Consider the following 16,317-nt stretch of genomic DNA (forward strand, 5'->3'; position numbering starts at 1 on the left):
TACCGAGGAGTGTACATTGGCAAAACCATGTAGACAGTGCAATAATGGGTGAACGGATATCACGCAACAATCGCCAGGAAGGAATGTTCCCTTCCAGTCGGGGAACACTTCAGCAGTCAAGGGCATTCAGCCTCTGATCTTCGGGTAAGTGTTCTCCAAGGCGGCTTTCAGGATGCACAACAATGCAGAATTGCCAAGCAGAAACTGATAGCCAAGTTCCGCACACATGAGTGCGGCCTGCACCAGGACCTTGGATTCATGTCGCATTACATTCACCCCCCACTATCTGTCCTGGGCTTGCAAAATCCTACCAACTGTCCTGGCTTGAGGCAATTCACACCTCTTTAACCTGTGATTATCCCTCTCTCCAGTCGCACCATCTGCACCTGTAAAGACTTAATTACCTGCAAAGACTCGCATTCAAAGCATCATCTTGCATCATTACATTTGTCTATATATGTTTCTGGAACCCACTTCATTTATCTGAGGAAGGAGCTGCGACTATGCCCTCTGGCAAACTCCACACAGTCACCTAAGGTCGGAATTGAACCTGGGTCCTTGGCACTGTGCGGCAGCAGTGTTAATAACTGTGCTACCATGTCCTCGTTCTCTCGGAGGGCTGCAAGTCTTTGGAACTCCTTGTCGCAGAGAATTGTGGGGGCAGAGTCCTTGTGTATATTTAAGGCTGAGGTTAGTATGGAAATCAAGTATTATTGGGAAAGGGAGGAAAGTGGACGTATAGAAAGTCAGATCAGCCATGATCCTATTGAAGGCGGAGCAGGCTCGAGAGGCCAAACAGCCTAGACTGTTCAGATTGGAGAAACGAGTCAATATTACTCTGTGAGCCTGGTAGGAGTACAGAAACCCATAATTGTGTGGGGAGACGCACGCATACCCACATGTCTGCAAGCAAAAACGCGCACCCACTTCAAAGGGACTACAAGAGCCAGACAGGTTTTGAACATACCTTTTAATTGATGACAAGAAAGCAATAAAGATCCAATTCACTGTTGGAGAGCTGAATTGAGAGGCATGGAAGAACCTTGTTTTTAATTCCCCGCGTTTCTGTTCTACAACAGCACAAGGAAATATCCAAAACTAAAAATGTAGCTGTGTTTACACAAATTTTACACAATTGAAAAAGTCACAAAGCTAAGAGCTGCTGAGTAGCGGTCCCTAGCTAGGAAATGGTGCTGCTAACTGCAGATAGATAATGTTATCGCCAATCACATTGACACAAATAACATCATCTCCACAGACTATAACAGCTTTTTGCCCAAGAAAAAAAAAAGCTTCGAAAAACTGATGTGACTGAGGGGCCATTTTGGTTTGTTACAATCACTAGAAATTGATATTCCTTGGATTGGCAGGTCATGAATTAACATTTGTGATTACACCTTATACGATGAAACATCTACCCTGATAAGTCACTATTTTTGTTATATTTATCCTTTTGCTCGAGAGCTGACTAAATTTAATCTTATCCTTTCCAATAAACAAACTATAGCCATTTATACAGAATGGATATATAACAATGAATTACATCCACTTACATTGTGCAAAACACAATCAGACTGGACTTTGTCATTGAACAATTATGGGACAGTGGGAGGAGCGCGGGGACCAGGGAGGGAGAGAGAGCGTGCGCGGGAGCAGGGAGGGAGGGAGAGCGCGCGCGGGAGCAGGGAGAGAGCGCGGGGACCAGGGAGGGAGAGAGAGAGAGCACGGGGACCAGGGGGAGAGAGAGAGAATGTGGGGACCAAGGAGGGGGGGAACGCAGGGACCAGGGAGAGAGAGAGAGAACGTGGGGACCAGGGAGGGAGAGAGAGAACGCGGGGACCAGGGAGGGAGAGAGCGCGCAGGGACCAGGGAAGAGAGAAACTCAGGGACCAGGGAGGGAGAGAGAGAGCGTGGGGACCAGGGTGAGAGAGAGAGAGCGCGGGGACCAGGGAGGGAGGGAACACGTTGACCAGGGAGGGAGGGAGTGCGTGGACCAAGGAGGGAGGGAGCGCGTGGACCATGGAGGGAGGGAACACGTGGATCATGGCGGAAGGGAGAGCATGGACCAGGGAGGGAGGGAACACGTGGACCAGGGAGGGAGGGAGCACGGGTTTCCTCCCTTAAGGGCCCAGATTCCTGCAACGCCCAAAAGCACATCTCAGTGACTATCAGACACATCACATGAACAGAGACACCTGTGACTGTCAACAGCCTTACCTGTTTGAGACAGTTTTACAATGAACAAGTCTGGCCTGTTCAGCGTTTCATGATTGTTCGCAGTTCCTGAGTCACTCTCCCACATTGAGCAACTCATTCAGAAGTACCAATGATAGAAACTACAATCAGTTCTCCCCAGGTCTTCCCAATTTCTTACTCCTTCTCCGTCCGTACAGCCATCATGTATTTCTGCATCTTCTCCAGGATCCAGATGGGAACGACAAAGGGTCGGAGTTCGTCCAGTCTCAGCTCAGGGGAATCCCTGCAAAACAGCATGAACAGTATGTTTGTGACACACACAGACACACCCCAGACACAGTTCCTGTAGAGATACACACACACAGTTCCTATAGAGACAGACACACACATTCCTAACGAGCCACACACATACATTCCTATAGAGAGAGACATTCACACAAATACACAGTTCCTAAAGAGACATAGAGTTCCTATAGAGACACACACGCACATTCCTACAGAGAGACACAGACACATTCCTACATAGAGAGACACACACACATTCCTATAGAGACACACAAGGATTCCTATAGAGAGAGAGAGACACACACACATTCCTATACAGAGAGACACACACACATTCCTATAGAGACACACACACATTCCTATAGAGACGCACACACATTCCTATGGAGAGAGACACACATTCCTATGGAGAGAGACACACATTCCTATGGAGAGAGACACACATTCCTATGGAGAGCGACACACATTCCTATGGAGAGCGACACACACATTCCTATAGAGAGACATGCACATTCCTATAGAGGGACACACACATTCCTATAGAGAGACACGCAAACATTCCTGCAGAGAGACACGCACACATTCCTATAGAGACACGCACACATTCCTATAGAGAGACGCACACATTCCTATAGAGAGACGCACACATTCCTATAGAGACGCACACATTCCTATAGAGACACACACATTCCTATAGAGACACACACATTCCTATAGAGACACACACATTCCTATAGAGACACACACATTCCTATAGAGACACACACATTCCTATAGAGACACACACATTCCTATAGAGACACACACATTCCTATAGAGACACACACATTCCTATAGAGACACACACATTCCTATAGAGACACACACATATTCCTATAGAGACACACACACATTCCTATGGAGAAAGACACACACATTCCTATAGAGAGACACGCACACATTCCTATAGAGACACGCACACATTCCTATAGAGAGACGCACACATTCCTATAGAGACACACACATTCCTATAGAGACACACACATTCCTATAGAGACACACACATTCCTATAGAGACACACACACATTCCTATGGAGAGAGACACGCACATTCCTATAGAGAGACATGCACATTCCTATAGAGAGACACACATTCCTATAGAGAGACACACATTCCTATAGAGACACACACACATTCCTATAGAGAGACACGCACATTCCTATAGAGAGACAAACACACATTCCTATAGAGAGACACACAAACATTCCTGCAGAGAGACACGCACACATTCCCATAGACACACATCACATTCCTATAGAGAGACATGCACACATTCCTATGGAGAGAGACACACATATTCCTACAGAGAGACACACAGATTCCTATAGAGAGACACACACAGATTCCTGTAGAGAGACACACACACATTCCTGTAGAGAGACACACACACATTCCTATAGAGAGACACACACACATTCCTATACAGAGACAAACACACATTCCTATGGAGACACACACACACATTCCTATAGAGAGACACACACACATTCCTATGGAGAGAGACACACATATTCCTACAGAGAGACACACACAGATTCCTATAGAGAAACACACACACATTCCTATAGAGACACACACATTCCTATAGAGACACACACATTCCTATAGAGACACACACATTCCTATAGAGACACACACATTCCTATAGAGACACACACATATTCCTATAGAGACACACACACATTCCTATGGAGAAAGACACACACATTCCTATAGAGAGACACGCACACATTCCTATAGAGACACGCACACATTCCTATAGAGAGACGCACACATTCCTATAGAGACACACACATTCCTATAGAGACACACACATTCCTATAGAGACACACACATTCCTATAGAGACACACACATTCCTATAGAGACACACACATTCCTATAGAGACACACACACATTCCTATAGAGACACACATATTCCTATAGAGACACACACACATTCCTATGGAGAGAGACACGCACATTCCTATAGAGAGACATGCACATTCCTATAGAGAGACACACATTCCTATAGAGAGACACACATTCCTATAGAGACACACACACATTCCTATAGAGAGACACGCACATTCCTATAGAGAGACAAACACACATTCCTATAGAGAGACACACAAACATTCCTGCAGAGAGATACGCACACATTCCCATAGACACACATCACATTCCTATAGAGAGACATGCACACATTCCTATGGAGAGAGACACACATATTCCTACAGAGACACACACAGATTCCTATAGAGAAACACACACAGATTCCTAGAGAGACACACACACATTCCTGTAGAGAGACACACACATTCCAATAGAGAGACACACACACATTCCTATACAGAGACAAACACACATTCCTATGGAGACACACACACATTCCTATAGAGAGACACACACACATTCCTATGGAGACACACACACATTCCTATGGAGACACACACACATTCCTATAGAGACACACACACACATTCCTATGGCGAGACACACACACATTCCTATAGAGACATTCACACATTCCTATAGAGAGACACACACACATTCCTATAGAGAGACACACACACATTCCTATGGAGAGAGACACACATATTCCTACAGAGAGACACACACAGATTCCTATAGAGAGACACACACACATTCCTGTAGAGAGACACACACATTCCAAGAGAGACACACACACATTCCTATACAGAGACAAACACACATTCCTATGGAGACACACACACATTCCTACAGAGAGACACACACAGATTCCTATAGAGAGAGACACACAGATTCCTAGAGAGACACACACACATTCCTGTAGAGAGACACACACATTCCTATAGAGAGACACACACACATTCCTATACAGAGACAAACACACATTCCTATGGAGACACACACACATTCCTATGGAGACACACACACATTCCTATAGAGAGACACACACACATTCCTATGGAGACACACACACATTCCTATGGAGACACACACACATTCCTATAGAGAGACACACACACATTCCTATAGAGACATTCACACATTCCTATAGAGAGACACACACACATTCCGAAGGAGACACACACACATTCCTATAGAGAGAGACACACACATTCCTATGGAGACACACACACATTCCTATAGAGAGACACACACACATTCCTATGGAGACACACACACATTCCTATAGAGACACACACACATTCCTATAGAGACACACACACATTCCTATAGAGAGACACACACACATTCCTATGGAGACACACACACATTCCTATGGAGACACACACACATTCCTATAGAGAGACACACACACATTCCTATGGAGACACACACACATTCCTATAGAGAGACACACACACATTCCTATGGAGACACACACACATTCCTATAGAGAGACACACACACATTCCTATAGAGACGCACACACATTCCTATAGAGAGAGACACACATTCCTATAGAGAGAGACACACATTCCTATAGAGAGACACACATTCCTATAGAGAGACACACATTCCTATAGAGAGACACACATTCCTATAGAGAGAGAGACACACACATTCCTATAGAGAGACACACATTCCTATAGAGAGACACACATTCCTATAGAGAAAGACACACATTCCTATAGAGACAGACACACATTCCTATAGAGAGACTCACGCATTCCTATAGAGAGACACACAGATTCCTATAGAGAGACACAGATTCCTATAGAGAGACACACAGATTCCTATAGAGAGACACACAGATTCTTATAGAGAGAGAGACAGATTCCTATAGAGAGAGACACACAGATTCCTATAGAGAGAGATGCACATTCCTATAGAGACAGACACACATTCCTATAGAGAGACACACATTCCTATAGAGAGACACACACATTCCTATAGAGAGACACACACATTCCTATAGAGAGACACACACATTCCTATAGAGAGACACACACATTCCTATAGAGACACACACATTCCTATAGAGAGACACACACATTCCTATAGAGAGACACACACATTCCTATAGAGAGACACACACCTTCCTATAGAGAGACACACACACATTCCTATAGAGAGACACACACACATTCCTACAGAGAGAGACACACATATACACCGTTCCTATAGAGACACACATATTCCTATAGAGAGAGACACACATTCCTATAGAGAGACACACATTCCTATAGAGAGAGACACACATTCCTATAGAGAGAGAGAGAGACACACATTCCTATAGAGAGAGAGAGACACACATTCCTATAGAGAGACACACATTCCTATAGAGAGAGACACACATTCCTATAAAGACAGACACACATTCCTATAGAGAGACTCACGCATTCCTAGAGAGACACACACATTCCTATAGAGAGACACACACACACATTCCTATAGAGATACACACATTCCTATAGAGAGACACACACATTCCTATAGAGAGACACACATTCCTATAGAGACAGACACACATTCCTATAGAGAGACTCACGCATTCCTAGAGAGACACACACACACATTCCTATAGAGAGATACACACATTCCTATAGAGAGATACACACATTCCTATAGAGAGATACACACACACACACACATTCCTGTAGAAAGAGACACACACACATTCCTGTAGAGACACACACACAGATACACAGTTCCTATAGAGACACACATACATTCCTATATAGAGAAACACACATACATTCCTTGAGAGATACACATACATTCCTTGAGAGACACATGCACACAGATACACAGTTCCTATAGATAGAGACACACAGAGTTCCTAGAGACAGACACACATATTCCTATAGAGACATTCACACAGATACAGAGATTCTATAGAGAGAGATACACCTTCCTATAGAGAGACACACATTCCTATAGAGAGACACACATTCCTTTCGAGAGGGAGACACACGTTCCTATAGAGAGACACACATTCCTATAGAGAGAGAGACACACATTCCTATAGAGAGACACACATTCCTATAGAGAGACACACATTCCTATAGAGAGACACACATTCCTATAGAGAGACACACATTCCTATAGAGAGACACACATTCCTATAGAGAGACACACACATTCCTATAGCGAGACACACACATTCCTATAGAGAGAGACACACACATTCCTATAGAGAGACACACACATTCCTATAGCGAGACACACACATTCCTATAGAGAGAGACACACACATTCCTATAGAGAGAGACACACATTCCTATAGAGACACACACATTCCTATAGAGAGACACAGATTCCTATAGAGACACACATTCCTATAGAGAGAGACACACATTCTTATAGAGAGAGAGAGACACACATTCCTATAGAGAGAGAGAGACACACATTCCTAAGGAGAGACACATTCCTATAGAGAGACACATTCCTATAGAGAGACACATTCCTATAGAGAGACACATTCCTATAGAGAGACACATTCCTATAGAGAGACACATTCCTATAGAGAGACACACATTCCTATGGAGAGAGACACACATTCCTATGGAGAGACTCACGCATTCCTATAGAGAGAGAGACACACACACAGATTCCTATAGAGAGAGACACACAGATTCCTATAGAGAGAGAGAGACACATTCCTATAGAGAGAGGTGCACATTCCTATAGAGAGAGACACACATTCCTATAGAGAGAGAGAGAGACACATTCCAATAGAGAGAGACACCAATTCCAATAGAGAGAGTGACACAGATTCCTTTGAGACACACACACATTCCTATAGAGAGAGACACACATTCCTATAGAGAGAGAGATGCACATTCCTATAGAGAGACTCATATTCCTAGAGAGACACACATTCCTATAGAGAGAGAGACACACATTCCTAAAGAGAGAGAGACACAAATTCCTATAGAGATACACAGATTCCCATAGAGATACACACACACATTCCTGTAGAAAGAGACACGCACACATTCCTGTAGAGACACACACACAGATACACAGTTCCTATAGAGACACATACATTCCTATTTAGAGAGACGCACATACATTCCTTGAGACACACGCACACAGATACAGTTCCTATAGATAGAGACACACAGAGTTCCGAGAGACAGACACACATATTCCTATAGAGAGACATTCACACAGATACACGGTTTCTATAGAGAGAGACACATATTTCCTATAGAGAGAGAGAGACACACCTTCCTATAGAGAGAGACACACATTCCTATAGAGAGACACACACATTCCTATAGAGAGAGACACACATTCCTATAGAGAGAGACACACACATTCCTATAGAGAGAGAGACATTCCTATAGAGAGACACACATTCCTATAGAGAGACACACATTCCTATAGAGAGACACACATTCCTATAGAGAGAGACACACATTCCTATAGAGAGAGAGACACAAATTCCTATAGAGATACACAGATTCCCATAGAGATACACACACACATTCCTGTAGAAAGAGACACGCACACATTCCTGTAGAGACACACACACAGATACACAGTTCCTATAGAGACACACATACATTCCTATTTAGAGAGACACACATACTTTACTTGAGACACACGCACACAGATACAGTTCCTATAGATAGAGAAAAACAGAGTTCCGAGAGACAGACACACATATTCCTATAGAGAGACATTCACACAGATACACGGTTTCTATAGAGAGAGACACATATTTCCTATAGAGAGAAAGAGAGACACCTTCCTATAGAGAGAGACACACATTCCTATAGAGAGACACACATTCCTATAGAGAGACACACACATTCCTATAGAGAGAGACACACATTTCTATAGAGAGAGACACACATTCCTATAGAGAGAGACACACACATTCCTATAGAAAGAGACACACACATTCCTATAGAGAGAGACACACACATTCCTATAGAGAGAGACACACACATTCCTATAGAGAGAGACACACATTCCAATAGAGAGAGACACACACATTCCTATAGAGAGAGACACACACATTCCTATAGAGAGAGAGATGCACATTCTAATAGAGACACACATTCCTATAGAGAGAGAGACACACATTCCTATAGAGACACACACATTCCTATAGAGAGACACACACATTCCTGTAGAGGGAGACACACTCATTCCTATAGAGAGAGACACACACATTCCTATATAGAGAGACACACATTCCTATAGAGAGACACTGCGACAACGAATAAACGGGCATCGTGCGACTATCAACAGGCAGGACTGTTCCCTTCCAGTTGGGGAACACTTCAGCAGTCAAGGACATTCAGCCTCTGATCTCCGGGTCTGCATTCTACAAGGAGGCCTTCAGGAGACGCGACAACGCAAAATTGCTGAGCAAAAACTTATAGCTAAGTTCCGCACGCATGAATGCGGACTCAACCGGGATCTGGGATTCATGTCGCATTACATTCGGCCCCCACCAACAAGCCTGGACTTGCAGAGGCCTACCGACTGAACTGGCTTGGGACAATTCACACCTCTTTAACCTGGAGTTACCTCTCTCTCTGCATCTTTGATGATTTGATTGCCTGCAGGTGCTCGCATTCCGGGGCATCTCGGACTGTGTCTATATAAACATTTCTGGAACAAGCCTTTCCATTCACCTGAAGAAGGAGCCGTGCTCCGAAAGCTCGTGTTTGAAACAAACCTGTTGGACTTTAACCTGGTGTTAAGAACATAAGAACATAAGAACTAGGAGCAGGAGTAGGCCATCTGGCCCCTCGAGCCTGCTCCGCCATTCAATGAGATCATGGCTGATCTTTTGTGGACTCAGCTCCACTTTCCGGCCCGAACACCATAACCCTTAATCCCTTTATTCTTCAAAAAACTATCTATCTTTACCTTAAAAACATGTAATGAAGGAGCCTCAACTGCTTCATTGGGCAAGGAATTCCATAGATTCAAAACCCTTTGGGTGAAGAAGTTCCTCCTAAACTCAGTTCTAAATCTACTTCCCCTTATTTTGAGGCTATGCCCCCTAGTTCTGCTGTCACCCGCCAGTGGAAACAACCTGCCCGCATCTATCCTATCTATTCCCTTCATAATTTTAAATGTTTCTATAAGATCCCCCCCTCATCCTTCTAAATTCCAACGAGTACAGTCCCAGTCTACTCAACCTCTCCTCATAATCCAACCCCTTCAGCTCTGGGATTAACCTAGTGAATCTCCTCTGCACACCCTCCAGCGCCAGTACGTCCTTTCTCAAGTAAGGAGACCAAAACTGAACACAATACTCCAGGTGTGGCCGCACTAACACCTTATACAATTGCAACATAACCTCCCTAGTCTTAAACTCCATCCCTCTAGCAATGAAGGACAAAATTCCATTTGCCTTCTTAATCACCTGTTGCACTTGTAAACCAACCTTCTGTGACTCATGCACTAGCACACCCAAGTCTCTCTGAACAGCGGCATGCTTTAATATTTTATCGTTTAAATAATAATCCCGTTTGCTGTTATTCCTACCAAAATGGATAACCTCACATTTATCAACATTGTATTCCATCTGCCAGACCCGAGCCCATTCACTTAACCTATCCAAATCCCTCTGCAGACTTCCAGTATCCTCTGCACTTTTCGCTTTACCACTCATCTTAGTGTCATCTGCAAACTTGGACACATTGCCCTTGGTCCCCAACTCCAAATCATCAATGTAAATTGTGAACAATTGTGGGCCCAACACGGATCCCTGAGGGACACCACTAGCTACTGATTGCCAACCAGAGAAACACCCATTTATCCCAACTCTTTGCTTTCTATTAATTAACCAATCCTCTATCCATGCTACTACTTTACCCTTAATGCCATGCATCTTTATCTTATGCAGCAACCTTTTGTGTGGCACCTTGTCAAAGGCTTTCTGGAAATCCAGATATACCACATCCATCGGCTCCCCATTATCTACTGCACTGGTAATGTCCTCAAAAAATTCCACTAAATTAGTTAGGCATTACCTGCCTTTTACGAACCCATGCTGCGTCTGCCCAATGGGACAATTTCTATCCAGATGCCTCGCAATTTCTTCCTTGATGATAGATTCCAGCATCTTCCCTATTACCGAAGTTAAACTCACTGGCCTATAATTTCCTGCTTTCTGCCTACCTCCTTTTTTAAACAGTGGCGTCACGTTTGCTAATTTCCAATCCACCGGGACCACCCCAGAGTCTAGTGAATTTCGGTAAATTATCACTAGTGCATCTGCAATTTCCCTAGCCATCTCTTTTAGCACTCTGGGATGCATTCCATCAGGGCCAGGAGACTTGTCTACCTTTAGCCCCATTAGCTTGCCCATCACTCCCTCCTTAGTGATAACAATCGTCTCAAGGTCCTCACCTGTCATAGCCTCATTTCTATCAGTCACTGGCATGTTATTTGTGTCTTCCACTGTGAAGACCGACCCAAAAAACCTGTTCAGTTCCTCAGCCATTTCCTCATTTCCCATTATTAAAACTCCCTTCTCATCCTCTAAAGGACCAATATTTACCTTAGCCACTCTTTTTTGTCTTATATATTTGTAAAAACTTTTACTGTCTGTTTTTATATTCTGAGCAAGTTTACTCTCATACTCTATCTTACTCTTCTTTATAGCTTTTTTAGTAGCTTTCTGTTGCCCCCTAAAGATTTCCCAGTCCTCTAATCTCCCAGCAATCTTTGCCACTTTATATGCTTTTTCCTTCAATTTGATACTCTCCCTTATTTCCTTAGATATCCACGGTCGATTTTCCCTCTTTCTTCCGTCCTTCCTTTTTGTTGGTATAAACCTTTGCTGAGCACTGTGAAAAATCGCTTGGAAGGTTCTCCACTGTTCCTCAACTGTTCCACCATAAAGTCTTAGCTCCCAGTCTACCTTAGCTAGTTCTTCTCTCATCCCCTTGTAATCTCCTTTGTTTAAACACAAAACACTAGTATTTGATTTTACTTTCTCACCCTCCATCTGTAAGACTTCTTACTGTGCTCACCCCAGTCCAACGCCGGCATCTCCACATCATATATAGAGAGAGACATTCCTATAGAGAGACACACATTCCTATAGAGAGACACACATTCCTATAGAGAGACACACATTCCTATAGAGAGAGACACATTCCTATAGAGAGAGACACACATTCCTATAGAGAGAGAGAGACACACATTCACATGGAGAGACACACACATTCCTAGAGAGAGAGACTCACGCATTCCTATAGAGAGACACACAGATTCCTATAGAGAGACACAGAGATTCCTATAGAGAGAGACACACAGATTCCTATAGAGAGAGACACACATTCCTATAGAGAGAGACACACATTCCTAGACAGAGATGCACATTCCTATAGAGAGACACATATTCCTATAGAGAGAGAGACACAGATTCCTATAGAGAGAGAGACACACATTTAGGGCAGCACAGTAGCATTGTGGATAGCACAATCGCTTCACAGCTCCAGGGTCCAGGTTCGATTCCCGGCTTGGGTCACTGTCTGTGCGGAGTCTGCACATTCTCCCCATGTGTGCGTGGGTTTCCTCCGGGTGCTCCGGTTTCCTCCCACAGTCCAAAGATGTGCAGGTTAGGTGGATTGGACATGATAAATTGCCCTTAGTGTCCAAAATTGCCCTTAGTGTTGGGTGGGATTACTGGGTTATGGGGATAGGGTGGAGGTGTTAACCTTGGGTAGGGTGCTCTTTCCAGGAGCCGGTGCTGACTCGATGGGCCGAATGGCCTCCTTCTGCACTGTAAATTATATGATTCCTATAGAGAGAGAGACACAGATTCCTATAGAGAGACACAGATTCCTATAGAGAGAGAGACAAATTCCTATAGAGAGAGATGCACATTCCTATAGAGAGAGAGATGCACATTCCTATAGAGAGAGAGATGCACATTCCTATAGAGAGAGACACAGATTCCTATAGAGAGAGATGCACATTCCTATAGAGAGAGATGCACATTCCTATAGAGAGAGAGAGAGACATTCCTATAGAGAGAGACACACATTCCTATAGAGAGAGACACACATTCCTATAGAGAGAGAAATGCACATTCCTATAGAGAGAGACACATATTCCAATAGAGAGAGACACATTGCTATAGAGAGAGAGACACACATTCCTATAGAGAGAGATGCACATTCTTATAGAGAGAGATGCACATTCCTATAGAGAGAGATGCACATTCCTATAGAGAGAGAGATGCACATTCCTATAGAGAGAGAGACACATATTCCTATAGAGAGAGAGACACATATTCCTATAGAGAGAGACACACATTCCTATAGAGAGAGAAATGCACATTCCTATAGAGAGAGACACATTCCTTTGGAGAGACACACACATTCCTATAGAGAGAGAAATGCACATTCCTATAGAGAGACACATATTCCTATAGAGAGAGACACATTCCTATAGAGAGAGAGACACAGATTCCTATAGAGAGAGACACACATTCCTATAGAGAGAGATGCACATTCTTATAGAGAGAGATGCACATTCCTATAGAGAGAGAGATGCACATTCCTATAGAGAGAGAGACACATATTCCTATAGAGAGAGACACACATTCCTATAGAGAGAGACACACATTCCTAGACAGAGATGCACATTCCTATAGAGAGACACACATTCCTATAGAGAGACACACATTCCTATAGAGAGAGACACACACATTCCTATAGAGAGACACACATTCTTATAGAGAGAGAGACACACATTCCTATAGAGAGACACACATTCCTATAGAGAGACACACACATTCCTATAGAGAGAGACACACACATTCCTATAGAGAGACACATATTCCTATAGAGACACACATTCCTATAGAGAGAGACACACATTCCTATAGAGAGAGACACACATTCCTATAGAGAGAGACACACATTCCTATAGAGAGAGAGACACAGATTCCTATATAGAGAGAGACACACAGATACCTATAGAGAGAGACACACACATTCCTATAGAGGGACACACACATTCCTATAGAGAGAGAGACACATATTCCTATAGAGAGACACACATTCCTATAGAGAGAGAGGAGACACATTCCTATAGAGAGACACACACATTCCTATAGAGAGAGAGACACACATTCCTATAGAGGGAGACACATACATTCCTATAGAGGGAGACACACACATTCCTATAGAGGGAGACACACACATTCCTATAGAGGGAGACACACACATTCCTATAGAGGGAGACACACACATTCGTATAGAGGGAGACACACACATTCGTATAGAGGGACACACAGATTCCTGTAGAGAGAGACACACATTCCTATAGAGAGAGATGCACATTCCTATAGAGAGAGAAATGCACATTCCTATGGAGAGACACATAATCCTATAGAGAGAGAGACACATTCCTATAGAGAGAGAGACACATTCCTATAGAGGGAGAGACACACATTCCTATAGAGAGAGACACACATTCCTATAGAGAGAGACACACATTCCTATAGAGAGAGACACACATTCCAATAGAGAGAGACACACATTCCTATAGAGAGAGACACACATTCCTATAGAGAGAGACACACACATTCCTATAGAGAGACACACATTCCTATAGAGAGACACAGATTCCTATAGAGAGAGACACACAGATTCCTATAGAGAGAGATACACAGATACCTATAGAGAGAGACACACACATTCCAATAGAGGGACACACATATTCCTATAGAGACACACACATTCCTATAGAGAGAGGGACACACATTCCTATAGAGGGAGACACATAGATTCCTATAGAGGGAGACACACACATTCCTATAGAGGGAGACACACACATTCCTATAGAGGGACACACAGATTCCTATAGAGAGAGACACACAGATTCCTGTAGAGAGAGACACACATTCCTATAGAGAGAGAGACACATTCCTATAGAGGGAGAGACACAGATTCCTATAGAGAGACACAGATTCCTATAGAGAGAGACACACATTCATATAGAGAGAGATGCACATTCCTATAGAGAGAGAGACACATATTCCTATAGAGAGAGACACGGATTCCTATAGAGAGAGATGCACATTCCTATAGAGAGAGAGAGAGAGAGAGAGAGAGAGAGAGAGAGAGACATTCCTATAGAGAGAGACACAGATTCCTGTAAAGAGACACACACATTCCTATAGAGAGAGAAATGCACATTCCTATAGAGAGACACATATTCCTATAGAGAGACACATTCCTATAGAAAGAGACACAGATTCCTATAGAGAGACACAGATTCCTATAGAGAGAGACACAGGTTCCTATAGAGAGAGATGCACATTCCTATAGAGAGAGATGCACATTCCTATAGAGAGAGAGACACACATTCCTATAGAGATATGCACATTCCTATGGAGATGAGACAGACACACATTCCTACAGAGAGAGACACACATTCCTATAGAGAGACACACACATTCCTATAGAGAGACACACATTCCTATAGAGAGACAAGAGACACAGATTCCTATAGAGAGAGACACACAGATACCTATAGAGAGAGAGAGACACACATTCCTATAGAGGGACACACAGATTCCTATAGCGAGAGAGACACACATTCCTATAGAGAGACACACATTCCTATAGAGAGAGAGACACACATTTCTATAGAGAGAGAGAGACACACATTCCTATAGAGAGACACACACATTCCTATTGAGAGACACACACATTCCTATAGAGAGACAAGAGACACAGATTCCTATAGAGAGAGACACACAGATACCTATAGAGAGAGAGAGACACACATTCCTATAGAGGGACACACACATTCCTATAGAGAGAGAGACACACATTCCTATAGAGAGACACACATTCCTATAGATAGAGAGACACACATTCCTATAG

General features: G+C 43.4%; 1 protein-coding gene across 2 annotated transcripts in view; it reads right to left on the bottom strand.

The window, feature by feature from the left end:
* Positions 1–1,836: 1,836 nt before the first annotated feature.
* The window catches only part of LOC119969354 (deoxynucleotidyltransferase terminal-interacting protein 1), a 93,984-nt gene continuing 79,503 nt past the window's right edge, over positions 1,837–16,317 (bottom strand). For both annotated transcript variants that reach the window (XM_038802883.1, XM_038802882.1), the window contains exon 13: positions 1,837–2,479. In XM_038802883.1, coding sequence (XP_038658811.1) covers positions 2,371–2,479 — 109 coding nt within the window. In that variant the 3' untranslated portion in view covers positions 1,837–2,370. The remainder of the gene's footprint in view (positions 2,480–16,317) is intronic.

The sequence above is a fragment of the Scyliorhinus canicula genome, chromosome 7 (genome assembly GCF_902713615.1).
Source record: "Scyliorhinus canicula chromosome 7, sScyCan1.1, whole genome shotgun sequence".
NCBI classification, from domain to species: domain Eukaryota; kingdom Metazoa; phylum Chordata; class Chondrichthyes; order Carcharhiniformes; family Scyliorhinidae; genus Scyliorhinus; species Scyliorhinus canicula.